General features: G+C 36.3%; 1 protein-coding gene across 3 annotated transcripts; it reads left to right on the top strand.

The window, feature by feature from the left end:
- The first annotated feature begins 373 nt into the window (after positions 1–373).
- On the top strand, positions 374–17524 carry LOC110455744 (double zinc ribbon and ankyrin repeat-containing protein 1-like). 3 transcript variants are annotated; one of them, XM_021506081.1, is made up of 17 exons: positions 374–451; positions 2489–2650; positions 3308–3458; positions 4263–4389; positions 4947–5043; positions 6976–7061; positions 7385–7491; positions 8771–8897; positions 9959–10081; positions 10738–10933; positions 11266–11369; positions 11561–11732; positions 12099–12178; positions 12587–12667; positions 13868–14001; positions 14332–14406; positions 14770–17524. In XM_021506081.1, exons 2-17 carry the CDS (start codon positions 2542–2544, stop codon positions 14924–14926), a joined length of 1926 nt encoding a protein of 641 aa, XP_021361756.1. In that variant the 5' UTR covers positions 374–451; positions 2489–2541; the 3' UTR covers positions 14927–17524. The 3 variants fall into 3 exon arrangements, with proteins under 3 accessions (XP_021361756.1, XP_021361755.1, XP_021361754.1); XM_021506080.1 differs by having other exon boundaries at positions 403–446; XM_021506079.1 differs by having other exon boundaries at positions 414–543.

Here is a 17524-nt window from a genome sequence, read left to right as displayed (position 1 = left end):
AGGCAACGAGTTCCACGGTTTAAAAATGAGGTTGCTAAAGAAGTTTCCTGTGATCGGTTTTATATTGTCTAACATGGTACATATGGAATTCAGCTTTTTTGTTTTTTATTGACTGGAAGTTTACATTCAAAATCTTAAGATTTTTTGACCGTTTAAAATTTGTATTTCTACGTCTATTTTTGACGTTACCTAGCCTAATCGTAATTCATTTAGTGCCATGCACCCAAATATGGCATCATTTGAAATTTAGTACCCAAAACTCATTCCAAGCAAAGGACCAATCAAAACAGCTTTAACATATTTGCGCTTAAATATCGTTGCTATCGTGAACAAAACATTATCCTTATCTCACTGGCGCTTGAATTGTACAACCGTCTGCTTCAGCGTTGTTTACAAACATCCGAAAGATCTACTGAAAGCAGGTGTCCGAACAGGTCCGGTGCTTGGTGAGGTACTTTCCTTTAATCCACGAAATTTGACCGAATTGACAGTCAAACTAATCATACAGTAGGTGTATGGTAACACAATTATCAATTGGAAGTGGTAAGTCCAAAAGAAACGACGACTTTTGTCTAAAAAGTCAGTGAATGCGTGGTTGGTTCGCGCGGTCAACCGTCTGTTTACCAGTCAGAGAGAGAAAAAGAGGGTCACTGTCAGAGTTGTCGGATGCAGGTTTTAGATGCACATGCATTAATTATTTTCACAAACACTACTCTTCCTGTTACACTATCTTCTAATAGGGCTTTTAAGTGCGTAATACTGAACTTTTTAGCGCTGTGTACCCAGCTTCTTTACTCTTGCCCCCCCCCCACATAAAACAATGATAGCATCACAGATACTAGCCTCGTTTGTCAATACACCTATAATATAATCATAGGTGTATTGACAGACAAGGCTAGTACCTGTGATAGCAATGAGTGACCAGTTTCTCAGCCCTTAAAAGGTGAAACTTGTTGAATAAACGGGTTAAAGAAAGATTTAATAAATAGCAGTATGCTTTACTTGTTTATTAAAAGTTTACAGTAATTGAAAATCAATTGCAATCCTTCCTGTCCTGTTGTTGTTATTGAACAACACCATTACTTGCCCTGTTACTGTGCCTGCCTATTTATACCACACATTGTATACTATATATAGACTTAAAGAGGGATGGATGGTTATCATGTTTATCTAACTCAAGTTAGTTAATCTTCACATTGTATAAAGATACAAGTGTCTTTTACAATTTTAAAATTAACTAACAAGAGTAAGATAAAATTGATAACTAATCATCACAAGTTTTGGGACCTGTTTCTCCCATAACATTCATATTTTATCTGAAAACCCCCCATACATTTTTCCTTTGGAAAATACATCATGTGTGCTTCCCATGGAGGAAACAATTGCCATGGAGCATGACGTCACAATGGAAAATTATGTCGAAAAGCATTGTTACGTACGTGACATCAAAGATTGACCAATGAAATCACATCCAGGGTGCTACCCATTAGTGGGTAACCAAAAATGGTTATCAACTCATAGCAGGTTTATCCAATGGTCGTACATAGTATTATGCCTTAATTTACTAAGGATACAGAAGAAATCTGAGAAAAAAACATATATAAGGGCATCCTACACTTTGGCATTGACTGTAGAATAGCCAGATGAACCAGACCACATGACAGTCAAGCAATTTTGTTTAAGCAGACAACAATGAGTTTTGGCAAATTAAAATTATCTGAATTTTTTTTTATTTTTTTTTCCAGATGAAAATATGACGTTTTCAAGATGCTACTTGTGCCTTGGCATTGTCATGTGATCAGGGGCATGCTTAAATTCAGTTATCATAGAGAATCTGACAACTATCACAACAATGTTTTAAAACACTGATGTGCAGTTCCTGACTGCATGTCAAATGAGAGTGTACTAGTCAGTATATATAGCTTTTGTGAAAGGTGTGAAATTTTGGTGATTTCCGTCCAAATTTATTAACCTTTCGCTCAATGAAGTTGATTTGCTACAGATTTATCTTTAGACTAGCAGTTTCCATGCCCCCTTAATGCACCATCGTATCATGTGCCAAATTTTGTTACTTTTGTTCCAGAAACTTGTATCTCTGAAACGATGTATTGGTTTCTAATTGAATAAAATGCTGAACAATTAAGATTATGTAGGGTGTGGATAAGGTAGTGCATGAGTCTTCATGAACTGTAGTATAGCTTGTGTGTAAAACTGCCTTTACTGCTAGTTCAATAACTATTGTGTAATGAAGTATAATTATTTATTTGATTTCTTGATACATGCACAGACCTGAATGTGATTGTGTAAGGTCGAATAATAAATCTTGTCATCTTATTTGAATGGTAATTTAATTGGTTACAAAGCTGTAAGTTTAGGTACATTTGTATCTGATCAAATTTCTTACATCTTGGGCCATTGGCCAAACATTTCAACATTAACCAATCAAACAGAAATAAGAATGGAGAAAGTGTTTCTTTTAATTTTTCAGTTGCTATGTGTGACATTGACTGAAGTTAAAAAAAACCCAGACAAAATAGCAAAATGACAGCAGGATCCATCGCCGTGCCGACCATCATTCCTCTGCGGCTTCCTCAGCATGGACGATTAAAAACATCCATCGACTCCAACACCAAGATAGAGCTCAATTCTGGTAGTGTTTTCTTTGTTCTCTTAAAAATAGTGTTTGTGTTGATACAGTCTGCATGCTTAACCAAAGATATAGGATGCATGTATATATCATATCAGTATTATTGCATAGTTGGGACCCATATTTAATAATGGTAAGCACTGACACTGATTGAAAACCCCTCCCTTTCTCAGAGATTTTATAGGATTTTTTATTCGTACCAATTAAGAATTTGGAAAATTCCAGGAATCTCAAGTTATACTATGGGGAAAAAAATCAAATTTAGTTTTTTGAAAGTCAAAAATGGCAAGGAGAAAATTGATTGAACTTTCTACTTTACAGAAATCTCTACTCCCAATTTACATATACACTGTACATGAACATGTTCATGAATTTTTTTATTAAAAAAATGTATACTGGTATATTATTAAGCATTATCCCAATTCACAAGTGTCAAACTTGTTTAACTTTTTCACCCCTGAAGACACCATTTAACTCTTCCAATTCAAAGGTTGGAATAGTTCATCATGAAATTACAGGGGTGAATGAGTTAATATAGTGCTATAGGTGTGATCTTTTGACAATTGATAGACTCTGTGTTTGTCTACAGAGTAATGTAAATACCTGTGTTAGTTTATTTACCACTGTTCGTGATGTATTTATATGTATTACGACTTGCAGACTCTAAAGATGTTGACATCCACTACACAATTAATGGTACAAAGCCAGATCCCTTCCCCAAAACTGGAGTGGTTCGATGTACCATGCAATATGTGGGCCCTTTTACTTTACCTCCAGGGAAACAGACAGTCCGAAGTGTAGCTGTATCAAAGTAAGTCAGCATATATAATTATAATAAGAATAATAAACTGTATTTCATGAGGATAAAAACCCTGTTTAGCCCAGGCAAATCTCCCGCAGGGTCCTCTTGTTAGTGAGTTAAGCATGAGCTGATACACATTACCCACGATTTTGTACTCAATATTTGTACCACAATTTGATTCGATACACCTTTATTATAAAATATAAATAAAAATGAGACTTTAAATTCTCCTTTGATCTTCCTTGGCCGGTCTCCGAATGTTCTTCCAGTTTTATGCGGTTTACTCTGCTTAGATGGGCGCCATGTTGGTTGTTAGGCCCGATTTAAAGGCTCGCACACACAGACATATCCGTTAAACAGTTTGTACTTTGTTGACTTTGCCATTGGTACATGGAACCTGAAGCGTTTCCACATTTTCGATTCAAAGTTTACTGGAGCATCACAGATTTTCATTTCGTTACTGTGGTCTATCAATCAGCCAATGAGATTGAATGTGTCACAGACGTTGTGGCTGAAGCAGCACTGATATTCAGATCATGATGAATTGAAAATCTAAAAAAATATATCGTGAATGGAAAAGAACATGAATACAATCGTAGTACAAGTGCACCACGGTGAATTGTTACGCCTCTATCATAAAGCATACCTATGGTACATTCCATTCAGTTTCAACAAATCTGCAGGAACATTAGTCAGGGTGAATAAATTGTCCTTGAAATTATTCTCATTGTAAACCACCTGAAGTTCCATCTGTCCAATTTACCCAGTACTCAGAATCCTGTCTAAATTGATGTGTTGAATATACTTTTGCAGAGATGGTATGCGAGAAAGTAACGTTTGTACAAAGGTGTTTGAAGTTGAATATGTTCCGGGTCCCGCTCTCATGCCAGAAGACGATGATTTAGAATTTCAGCAGGAGATTGAGAAAGAGCAACGCAGAGTAAGTAGCAGACGTCATTGAACCTAGTAACAGAATGTCTATTTCCCAATATGCTAATTATTTAGTGCCAACCCAGAAATGTTTATGTGTAATGGTACCTGTGAAACTGTACTTGTATAAAGTAACATTATTCTACTTCTAATTTGTAAAAATATTTTCCACTAGCTCCATGCTAGTAAGCCTCTAAATTTCACTAGCCCAAGCTGAAAGTCTGGTGGCTCTGGGCATTGGGCTAGTGGATTTTTACACCCCTGGTACTTGTATGAAGTATCATTATTCTACTTCTAATTTGTAAAAATAATTTCAAATGCAGAACTTTAAACATAATTGTTATGTAAATACTTGATATGGAACAAATAGTTTGATGACATTTTGTATAATCTCTTTGTTCTTTCCTATCAACACTTGACCATGTGTTGTTTGACATTTACTGCACTGTTTATTTATTACTTATTTCAAAATTAAAACTTCTCCCCCCACCTCCAATGACTGTTCATAAAAATGGATTCATGATGGCAGGTATGATTATTTATATAAGAACACTTATTTCCTTTTAGTTGAATGTGAATAGGGCCGCCAAGAACCTGATGCTTTCAAGCAAATCTGCTTGGACGGATGTGGGAGCTATGAAGAGTGCAACCCAGAAAATGGCTGGTGGGTATACATTGTAGTACAGAGGACGTGAATATTATGTAAAATACTAGAATGTGTTCTGTTAGTTCTGATTGGTGCAATTTTGGACAAAATATACATGTAGCCTCAGACCACAATTAACTTCCTTGTATGTTCTTACCAAAGAAAAACCAATTAAAAAATGTTCTTTGATTTTGCTTGAGACATGATTTTTATAGGTTTTGTTCAGCTATCCAAGACACATTTGTGGTGGGCTGGAAAACTATTCATGACCAGCATTTTTTAAAGATAGTTTTAATTATGTCACCATAACTCCATGGTACTATGATATGGCCCTGAAGTTTATGCTCAGGAGCCCAACAACAAACCATACCCTTCCACCAAAATAAATTTCACATAAATTAATCTACGTTAATAAAAGGGAAAAAAGATCATGCTTCATTTTGGTATAACATGTAGTTTCATTTCCTTCACATTAAAGAAATAAAAACTCATTTAAAAACGAGCCTAAAATTGAGAATTGCACTACATTTGTGTACAAAAAAATGGAATCATTAACTGTGGTCTGAGGCCATGTAAAATTCTGATGTTGGAAATTTTAAGGTTTTAATGCCATCTTTGGCACTTTTCACAATTAATGAATTGTGTTTACTGATATTTGTCAAGAAACCAGATATAGCCACATGACTATAGATAGTCAAATGATTAAAGATAGTCACATGACCATAGGTAGTCACATAAATAAATAAAATAAATATATATAACATTTGATATAGCGCCCTATCTAGCTAACATAAGCCACTCTAAAGCGCTTTACAGTACATAGATATACAATGTATACAGTCAATACAATTAACATATATATTAATCAATACAATATTGAGGAATTCGCAGGAGCTGCCTTATCAGGCGCTAACTACTAGTCCTATGCCACCTGGCTAATATCTCCCTATGTGTATATGCCTGTGTGTGTGGTGGAGATGTATTGTGTTCTGTTTGTAGTGGGACCGTGCTTTCAACGGTATCATTTATAGTGCCACCTCACTTGAACACTACAGCACAGATACCGCAACACCCACCCCAGACCATTTTATACTCCACCTGGGTTGTTGGAGTTGTGTGGGCAGGAGAAAAACACTTTCTTTAATATTCCATGCGTACAGCGACTTTGGGGATCGAACCCCGGCCGCCTGCTTGGAAGGCCGGAGTGTTAACCACTTGACCAATCCGCCCATATGTCACATGACCTTAGATAGTCATGTGACATAATATCTTGTTAGATCACCAAGAGGTCATAGCACCTGACAATATCTTATCCTCTGTCGTGTTTGTGTAGTATGATGAAACTTGTTGACTAAGACAGGTTTTACTTTTATAATTTAAAACTTGTGACAGAATAACCTACTATATTGTACTATTAAGGGGGAAAACAGAAGCAAAGAAACTAAAGAAAATTTTGATGTTACACAGCATTTAGCAGCATTTTATGCATTGAATTATGATGGAGACGTTATGTATTTCTTGTACAATAAATCTGACATTATGTTTGAAATACACTGGATGTCTATAATTTTTAGCTTTTGATAAACATAATCTAGTATTATTTAGTTAACACCACAGTTACACAGCATTTAGCAGCATTTTATGCATTGAATTATGATGGAGACGTTATGTATTTCTTGTACAATAAATCTGACATTATGTTTGAAATACACTGGATGTCTATAATTTTTAGCTTTTGATAAACATAATCTAGTATTATTTAGTTAACACCACAGTTACACAGCATTTAGCAGCATTTTATGCATTGAATTATGATGGAGACGTTATGTATTTCTTGTACAATAAATCTGACATTATGTTTGAAATACACTGGATGTCTATAATTTTTAGCTTTTGATAAACATAATCTAGTATTATTTAGTTAACACCACTTTTTGATTTATTTGACAGACATGCATGTCAGTGGGAGCACTCGACACAAGGCTCAGGCCGAGCCTCGGTTCCTCAACTCCAGACGAGGGGAGGGGTCCTCTGCTGTAAGTTATACGTAAATCCTTCACTTGAATGACACAGTCCAGCAGAGTTGATCAAAGTTATAGCAAAGAACTTGTGCTGGATCAGCAAATGCCAAAAGTTATTCTTTTAAAAAAAAATGAGTCAAAATTATCAATTAGAAATTGTTTCAAGGTGTGATTTTTTTTCCACTAATTAATCATTAATTACTTGCTTTATTTATGGAATTTGAACAGGGATGAATAAGTTTTTTTCTGTTTTGAACCTGTAATTCTGTGAAGTTAGAAGACTTAACACTGTAGGTACTATACATTGTGTTTACATGTACCTGTTTCTTGTTTTGTAGCCAGGGAAGTCTTATGAACTAAGTCGTAATGACCGCTACTGGGACCGACATCAACAGGAGTCAGTATCTCCGAACTCTCGGCATCAGCAGCAGGCAGACTACATGAGGTAGGTAGAGGAAATAGATTTGGTGCCTTAACCCTTTCAACCCTATTTAACTTTAGTAGACTCTACCATACATTGATCTGGATGAGTCCATTATGGTCTACCGTGGTGAAAGGGTTAACGGTCCAAAGACAATGTCTAATATACTGGTAGTGATGAGTCAGGTCCTACTGTATCATCAAAGGAGGCACTGTCTCGGTACAGGCGCTACTGTCTCAGTACAGGCTCTACTGTCTCGGTACAGGCTCTACTGTCTCGGTACAGGCTCTACTCTCTCGGTACAGGCTCCACTGTCTAATCTAAAGATCAGTGTTTCCACTGGATTTTAGATTTTAGGCTGTATTTGATACATTTTCAAGATTCTGTACACTCAGGTCCTCTATAACATAGAGTTATCCTCAACAACTGGGGGTATAACAGTTTTCCTGATAAAAAAAATCCCTCATTTGGGGGTTTCTGGTAACAATGAAAAGGCACTCTATCTATCTCTGTCATTCCATGCAGAGAAGTACCTTTATGTATACAGTTTTCATTTGATAATACTTTTATGACAATTTAACTGTATGTCAGCTTTATTGGCTGCTGATTATCGTTGCATGGCCAATTTAAATGTAAGAAATATGACGAAAACAAAACTTTCCCTTTTCAAAAGTCTATTTTATCAAATTTAATGCTAGTTTTTAGAAGAAATTTAATCAGAACCCTGTTTGACTCTAAAATATTTGAAATGTTTCTTCTTTTCTGCTGATATTGATTGTTTATTCCCAAATATTAGCCAAAATACTGAAGTGTCCCTTTCAGGGTACGGTTACGCCGGTTTAAGGGATGGTATTGTTCGTTTAATTTATAGAACCATGCACCCGAAATATCAACTTGTAATAGAAATGAAAAGTGGATAGTATCTTTTTATGAAAAAATTAACAAACATATTTGAAACTGACAGTATGCATGGTATGAAGAACATTGATACTTATCTAAAAAAGTGTCCTGATTTGGGCACAGTGATGTTACAAACTGTGAAATCACACTAATTTCCGTGTGGATTTTATTTTTTTGAGGGTATTCTTCATCCACAAATTCTTAGGTCCATAAGGTTTGATAGAAAGCAATTCTCCATTTGAGTGGATACTCGTAATCCACAAATTCATGTACCCAAGAAATGGTGTTTTGCCGTCAAACCACGAAATTTGGGCCCCACAAAAATATCTGATTTCACAGTAATAGTGTTTTATTGTTATCTGCAACATTTTTATAAACCTTTGTCACATGATTTGTATTTTAGGAATGTGTACGGTTACGCTGATCGACTGTCAGAACCAAATGCTGCCTACTATAACTCATCATACAACAACAATTTGATGGCCTCGGCTCCACAGCAACCCCTTACTCCCTATGGAGCCGGACGCAAGGTCAGTCATTTGTTACTTACTAAAAATGCAGCGTACGCAAACCTGAAACTTTTGCGATTGCAGGGGTAGTATGAGGGACTTTGCGATTACAGGGGTAGTTTGAGGGACTTTGCGCTTATATGGGTAGTTTGAGGGACTTTGCGATTACATGGGTAGTTTGAGGGACTTTGCGATTACCGGTACATGGGTAGTTTGAGGGACTTTGCGATTACAGGGGTAGTTTGAGGGACTTTGCGATTACAGGGGTAGTTTTAGGGACTTTGCGATTACAGGGGTAGTTTGAGGGACTTTGTGATTACAGGAGTAGTTTTAGGGACTTTGCGATTACAGGGGTAGTTTGAGGAACTTTGCGATTACAGGGGTAGTTTGAGGGACTTTGCGATAACAGGGGTAGTTTGAGGGACTTTGCGATTACAGGGGTAGTTTGAGGGACTTTGCAGGACTACAGGGGTAGTTTGAGGGACTTTGCGAGTACAGGGGTGGTTTGAGGGACTTTGCGATTACAGGGGTAGTTTGAGGGACTTTGCGATTACAGGGGTGGTTTGAGGGACTTTGCAATTACAGGGGTAGTTTGAGGGACTTTGCGATTACAGGGGTAGTTTGAGGGACTTTTTGGGACTACAGGGGTAGACTTTGAAATAGTTTTCGCTACAGTTTCCACTTGGATATTATTTTGTATTTACCAAATATATTTTGTTTTACTTGATAACAAGTTCTGAGATGCAAATTTTATTTTTTTAATTTGATCTGATATGAGAGATGCATTCTCATTTGATATTAGCAATGTTGTACTTAAATTGCATTCATACTGTTTACAGTACATGTTATTGAATATATTGATAAGGCCAAACAAAAAAATGTATGCTTCCTGTTACATTGTACATGTTTGAAAAATTTAAGTGGGTAACAATTTTTTTTTTATGTTGTTGACTTTAACAACATAAAATTGAAAATTGCCTAAAAAGTTTAGGGTAGGCACAAAAAATTGGGGTAGGTAGGATTATGGGAAACACAATGGTTTTTTTTGTCCAACATAATTATTATCTTGTGCTGCATCACAGATGGACATATGTACGTACTGTAAGTCTATGGTCCCGTTCAACACTACCCACTGTGTGGTCTGTGAGGGTCCACTGCCTGGGGCTCATCTCGTCGACAACACGCATGTTCCTGTTCCAAACAATGTGAGTACCAGTCTGTCAATAATCTGTAGTTAGAGACATTTTATGGTCATCAAAAAGGTGTCCCCTTGACCATTTTATTAGGCCATTTATTCACTCAGAATTCAAATTTCGATGTTACTGTGATGATATCAGATACACTAGAAGGCCATTGACCAGATGTATTTATAGGGACACATGCGGTTATAGTACTCCAACAATGTTAGAGGTTTTACACGGCGAAAAACTTTTGACAGGCGTCGCAGTCGGCAAAATCATATCCAATTGAAAAAAGGCCGACCAGCGGCCTCTCATGTTATGGGAGTAGCGGTTATAGATACTATGTCCTGCTAAAAAGGTCATTTGTAGTACCTCGAGTATTACAGGAGAGTTCGATATGTGGATCGTCTGCTGGATAACCAAACTACTCGGTAGTGAGGCGGACGTAAAACCAATCAATCAATCTATCAATCAATCAATCAATTGATAGGTGGTTATGTTCTTCTTCCCTAACTACTTAGTTTGGCAATTTGTGTTGAAATGCATTGATTTGGTATAATGATATTATTTAAAAACAATCTTTATCTTCTTTTAAACTCCCTCAGCAGGACTGGAATCTGTGTATTGTATTTATAGAAACATAAAATGTAACCGATTCTTTGAACAATCCCTTTGTACAGTTTCTACCTGTGAGTTACCCGGTTGATGCGCCTCCTAAACGGCCTACGACCTCTGTCAGTACCCAGACCGTGGGCCTCTTCTACCCCTCAGAGAAGGGTCTCAGCAAGAAAAAGGAGCAGGTGGAGGAGAAAGAAGCGTTTGAGAAACAGATGAGGGATAGAAGACCCCTGTTGACTTCTGTCAGTCCCGGCAAAGGTATCACCAGCGTGTAAAACTTACTCCAAATGATTCGCTGTGCAATGGCTTTGCTTGTATTTTACAGTAAACTACAATAATATAAAATAATATGTTACAATAATAATCATCATTACTTGTTTTTAACCTACATGACCCAAATTTCTGTATTTCTGCATGTTTTACAATAGTTAAGGCTTGGATTTTCATTCTTTTGATTTAAGCACTTATGAGTCCCTTATCAATCCATGTCTTTCCAGTTTCCAACAGCAAGTGAGCTTATGTGGTAGCATGTCAGTTGTCCGTTGTCCATTATAGTCAGCGTCTTATCTAAACCAATGTTGTGTTGTCAGGTTACTGGAGGAAACAGATTGAACACATCAGTCAGCACCTTAAAGTTCATGCACAGAATGACGCAGAGTTCAGGGCACTTATTGGAGAACCTAAAATGGGCAAGGTTGGTGTAAAATTTACAGCAGAATTGTTAGCTTCACTATGGGGTTAAAGTTTTTTTCAATTTTAGGCACCCAAGCCGAACGGCCATGTGAGCAATTTGACTGTTTTTTTCTGGAGTTATGGCCCTTGAAATGTCAAGGAGGGCAGGTACAAGTTGAGTGTTTCCTTAATGTTTGTATGGGTCTTTTTCAGCTGCTGACAAGCACTGTCCAGGAGGACGGGTATGAGTTGAGTGTTACCTTAACATTTGCCATACGAGGAAATAAGGACCCACTGACCGGTCGTAAGCTTGGCATCACTGGTGACTACCTCAGCATGCACACAGAAAGATCCAACATGTCTACCTACCGCAGTGACGATGAAAGTAATTCTATTTTCTATTTTTATATGCCGGTCATTGGGAGAGTCGTATATTGGTATGGGCTGCGTTGTTTGGCCGTCCGCCTGTTCGTCCATTAACTGTTTTTCCTTGTCATCGCTCTCCTGCCTCTCTCTCATGAACATATCTTGATGAAACTTGGTACATATATTGCATACCAATATAGCTCGAACGAGTTTTTAATGGAGTTATGCCCCTTTAATTGTGTCGCCTGTAATGCGAGGCGACATATAGGTATTATTTTGTCGACGTCGGTTGCGTCGTCTGAAATAAGGTTTCCATGCGATAACTTGAGTTCCCTTGGATTGATTGTAAATTCTAAGTTAGGGTGTCTTTTTTTTCTTTCACTAGTAAGTGATGATACAACGATACCCATGAAAACAAAAACCACAAAGAAACGGCCCAAGAGGAAGCCAGGTCCAAAAATTGCAGTAAGTATACAACCAGGATGTTGTCACAGTGATGGTCCTACTTATAAATTATTAGTATACCTGCATTAGAAGGTGTGCAGTGCACTGTAACTAGGTCAAAGGTCAAGTCAGTTCAAAAGGTTTTAGAGAAATATTGTCTGAGCTGTAAATTTTAAATAATTGGAGATATTGGGATGAATTTTGAAGAATATCTGCATCACCAACAGAGGTTGTGCAGTGCAATGTATTCATGTCACTGTGACATTCTCCTGTGGGTCGATGGTGAAATATATGCAAAGCAAATATGCATATTGGCTGATAAATTATTCATAAATTGTTGATCTGATTATAATAACCCTTATTGACCCTGTTTTACTACGAGATAAGCCTGTTCAATAAGCCAGGTCTACTATGTGTGTTTGCTTACAGGCCATGGACCTGAAGTTGCTGAAGGAATTGGGTTCGTCCGGGGAGGGTGACCCCACAGATGTTCAGCAACTCATCGATGAGGTAAGATCTGTGAAAGGAAATTGAAAATTTCGGTTTATATCTAAATGTATTTTAGATTTCTTTTTTTCTGATGATGAATATTAACTCATTCACCCCTGAAGATCCATTTTAACTCTTCCAATTCAAAGGTTGGAATAGTTCATTATGAAATTTCAGGGGTGAATGAGTTAATGTAGGTCTCCATGAAGCATTGAAACTTGAGTTTAGATGAAGAGATATTTTCACACTCATTTCACATCATATGTACCTCAAGCACTTATTTCACTTCATATAAACATGCATTATTCTACCTCAATAGGAAAATAATCTCTTTATATAATCTCTGTGCCTGTTCAACTGCAATGTCAGGTCTTGTATATGTACATTCTAAACAGATAAGACTTAATTAGGGGAGATACTTTGACTATTCATATATATTTCAAATTAGAAATCAGTGAATTAAGTTACAAATGGGCCTCTTGTAAAGAATATTTCTAAACATTTTCTTCAGGTTAAGTATGCATTATGAAAATTGACTTTGACCCTGTATTAAACAAAGCGTAGGTGAATCGAGTCATTATGGTACATATATAACAACTATTGTACATACGCTTACACTGTAGCCGAATCAACACCAATTTTGTGGACAACTCGTACACATTTTACACCTTTGTGTGCATACGCTTCACTGGTCATTTGTCTGATGAAGGTGACAGTGTACATATCGTACTAGTCATTGAAACATCACATAGAAACTCTTATTGGTTGTGAAAAAAGAACTTTTCATTATCTCTTGTTAAGAAGTTTAATACCACATTTTGAAATTATTCTGAGTAATATAACAGAAAACATGTTTTGGGTAACAAATATCGTGACCAAAGTGGATTAGCGCTCTGCTTCATAATAGAAGAATCACCATGTCAGAGTTTTTTTGTGCAGTAGTAAAGTTGAAAAAAATGGAACTCTTCTTCATTGGCGATACAATGTTAACTCATTCACCCCTACATGTTTAAACTAGACTTGCCCAGTCTTTGATTTGGTAAGGTTCAAATGTGGCTTTAGGGGTTAATTGGTTGACACTGCTGGGACTCAATAAGTCCAATCTACTCTCCAGAAAATATCTTTGTGTTCAACTCTTTTGGAATAAAGACTCTGTGTCCTATAGAAATAGCAGCAAACTCCCTTAAATCTAATTTGCTTTTTTCTTTCTCTTTGTTATAGGGAGCAGAGGCTACTTGTACCAACAAGGATGGGCTGCCTTGTATATATGTAGCTGTAAGGAACAAGAGAGTGGACTGTATCCCCATCCTGGTGGAGAACGGGGCCGACATCAACCAGAAGGGACCCTCCTCCATGTGAGTGCCCAGAGGGCAAACATACAAAATCTACAAATCTCCACTGACGTAACATTATATCGCTGATATTTAGTTAGACACAGTGGTGAATTTCACTAGTTTTAAAAAAACTATTCCAAATGTACCAGTTTTTTTTATAAATTAATGTAATTCAATGGAAAAATTCACTCAGAAAACTGTTCATGCGCTACTTTGGTGTGAAATTTAGAAATATTATACAGCTTTTTCATGAAGGAAAATTTTATACACAGATGCAGAACTTTTTCTTTTTTTAAGAATCATGCATTCAGTAAATTTCCACTAATGTGTTATGGTATTATTATATTTCAGGAAAGGAAATACACCCTTGCATGATGCAATCAACCTTGGTCCTGCTGGACTAAAGACAATTGATGCTTTGTTAGGGTAGGTTCACACGAATTACAGCAAACTAGGAAATTTAAAAAAATATAGAAAAAAAAAGATACTGTACGAATCGATTATCATACTTAATAAAACAGTAAAATAAACATGTATGAAATCTGAGATTCAAAAATATATACTGCAGTCTATGATTTTAATAGATATGTCATAGTTTGCCTGATACAACAAGTTCAAGAACACCATGCATGAAAGCTGACAGTTTTCAAAGGATGGCCAGAGTGTACATTTTATCATACATTGTACCTTGACCATAATGTAAGATGAGCTTCATGCTCAATATGTTATCAAGAATAAATAAAGCCTTTATTATTATTTATTATTTATATTATTATTTCGTCTTTGTAGATGTAATGCTGACGTTGGTCGGAAGAATGATCGAGGAGAAACTGCCCATGACCTGGCCCTGAAGGGGGGATACGACAGCATCGTGGACAAGTTCAACACCTTCATGGCCCAGTCAACACTGCGGAAAATGACGAAACCGAGACAAAACAACTACTGAGGACTGTAGGGATAGAGACTTCCATAGATTCACATAGACGTATAGGACAGACATTTTGTTGACTTGGGTCTAGATTGGAGAGTGTTGGTAGAATTAGATATTCTAGAGTATTGTTTTCAGAAGTATCGGGTCACTGGGTTTGGCACTAAGGGCAGTAAGTCTTACAAGCTTAAGGATCCTGGGTCAGTATAACAAGGACTCCTTTTATAACATTGTCCCCAGACAGAAGCTGTTAAACAAGTCCTTATAATTACACCGATATGGTTGTCACAAGTGTCAGGGTCACCGGGTTTGGCACTTGGTCTGACTTGGTTAACTCATTCACCCCTGAAGACACATTTGAACTCTTCCAATTCAAAAGTTAGAATAGTTCATTATGAAATTTCAGGGGAGAATGAGTAAAGGATCCTTTCTTGGTATATAGATCGAAAATAGTCAGACAAGACCTGCTTTGATAATCTTGTCCCCAGAAAATGGTTGTTAAAGTAACTAGGTCCTCAAAATTAGATTATTAAAATTTGTTAACTGATACGCTTGTCACAAGTGTCGGGGTCACTTGGTTTGGCACTCGGACTGACATGGTTAAGAACACTTTGTTAGTATGTAGGTTGTAAATGGAAACTTAAGAGTCGGACAAGAACTGCTTTGATAACATTGTCCTCTGACAGACATTTGTTAATGAGGTCTTTAAAATTAGATTCTGAAAATTTGTAAACTGATACGGTTGTCATAAGTATCGGGGTAATGGGGTTTGGCACTCGGTCTGACATAATTAAGGATCCTTTATAAAAAAAAATGGTGTAAAGGTCGTAAACAGAAACTTAAAGTCCGACAAGAAGTGTTTTGAAAATATTTTTTCCCAGACATTCGTTGCTATGGTAACACAAGTCTTCAAAATTAGATTATAAAAATCTGTGAACTGATATAAATTGCAATAATTACTAGTTGTTAGAGATTTGTCGTTTTGGTAACTTCTAACTAAGACATGTGGTGTCAGGTGAGTGTCACAGTGCTATCATTAAGGTTGTTTTAGAGTGGGGTAGATAGTTAATAGGATAGGTAGAATTATAACAAAGTTTATTATATAGAGAGTTCTGCACATACCTGGGTACCAGGCTGCTCCCCAAGACCTTGTGTCTTTGGGAATGTGGGGTGCACAAAATTAGCTAAAGAAATTCCTTAATCTTAAAAATGATTGGGATGGTAAATGAAATAAACCGGTAATAAAGGGTTTTTTCGAGTCTGGTAGTGTCCCATTGATCGTTCATGTTTGTTTGTTTTTAAATGCCTCAACCAGCAATCATGCATAGACATCTTACTGCTTCTGCATTGAATCCAATTCAAAGGGTTTTATTACTATTCGTACCAGAAGTTTATCTGTATTTACGTTCTAAAATTTATAATTATGAGTGATGTTCATGGAATTGAAGTTTTTGTATCGTCGATGCAAACAACATTTCTGGAACTGCCAAATGCCATCCAGATATATGTTTGCTTCTGACAAAGGTCCTATAGGGTGAAGCTTCAAAATGACACTGATGCAGTTGCGGTCATAGCTCTATGAATGCAAAGGATGTGTTATATGTGTTATTTCTACTCATATCTTTAATATTGTTCAAGTTCCTTTTAATCAAAAGGATATTTATATATATATTTGTATATGATATTATATTGAAGGTATCATGTAAATGAATGTACATATAATTACGATGAATCTGAATAGTTTATGTACGGTCAAGTCTGTCTCAATGTTCATGGCAAATCCTGATGAATTTCTTTGAATGAATACATACATCACAAGGTATGTTTGGTATTATCAAAAGTGATCAGATATTGTCAATAATTCATTCATCTTTTTTTTACTCTCGGGATGAATATTTTTTAATAAATATCCTTTTTTTATAAAATGTACCATTCAGTTCATTACTAGTTTGAATGAAGTTAATTAAATCCAGCAAAATCTTTGTCAAAAAAGCTTCTCAAAGTAAATGTAGTGTTTCATTATTTTTTTCTTAACATTTTTAATGATCTTTTAAGAATGTTGCTATCAAAGTTAACTTTTATATGTTCCCGAAAACTCACATTGTTAAACCCTTTCACATCAAACTGTTTTTATGAGAAAATGAATCATAGGAATAGCAACATCCGAGGGAGATAACTATAAATGACCCAAGGCAGCATTTCCCTTTGTTTGAGAAATACGTATTCAGTGTAGTTGTTTGTTCAAGGTTTTGTCCTCCCCAAATTTAGCACTACTGCAGTAGCGTTACTGAAAGAATTAACATCAGTTGTTGATAGATCATGAACAAATGTTAGTGATTCATTTATTTCTTATTTGGCATTACTAGAAAGAATCTAGTTGTACAATATATAAAGCCATGTTAGTGATATATTGTATGTATTGTGTTTTTATTTACATATGCGCGAATGTTTTGTTGTGAAAGGTTTTGTGAGAGTGAGTGTTCTTTGTAGAACATTTGTTTGAATGATTGTTCCATGTTTATGATTCCTGTTTTTGTACTCCTACTGTGATAATATTAATCCCATATCTCTCATACATTCTGAATCATAACTCTTCCAGTACAAAGGTTGGAATAG

Source organism: Mizuhopecten yessoensis, unplaced genomic scaffold (genome assembly GCF_002113885.1).
Source record: "Mizuhopecten yessoensis strain PY_sf001 unplaced genomic scaffold, ASM211388v2 scaffold8365, whole genome shotgun sequence".
Taxonomy (NCBI): Eukaryota; Metazoa; Mollusca; class Bivalvia; order Pectinida; family Pectinidae; genus Mizuhopecten; species Mizuhopecten yessoensis.
The sequence above is the reverse complement of the archived record's forward strand: the minus strand, read 5'-3'. Positions and strand labels throughout refer to the sequence as shown.

Coding starts and splice junctions, on each gene's coding strand:
- LOC110455744 (XM_021506081.1), top strand. CDS start 2,542: ATGACAGCAGGATCCATCGCCGTGCCGACCATCATTCCTCTGCGGCTT. Junction 3,459..4,262: donor CGAAGTGTAGCTGTATCAAA/GTAAGTCAGCAT, acceptor ATACTTTTGCAG/AGATGGTATGCGAGAAAGTA. Junction 7,492..8,770: donor CAGCAGGCAGACTACATGAG/GTAGGTAGAGGA, acceptor TTTGTATTTTAG/GAATGTGTACGGTTACGCTG.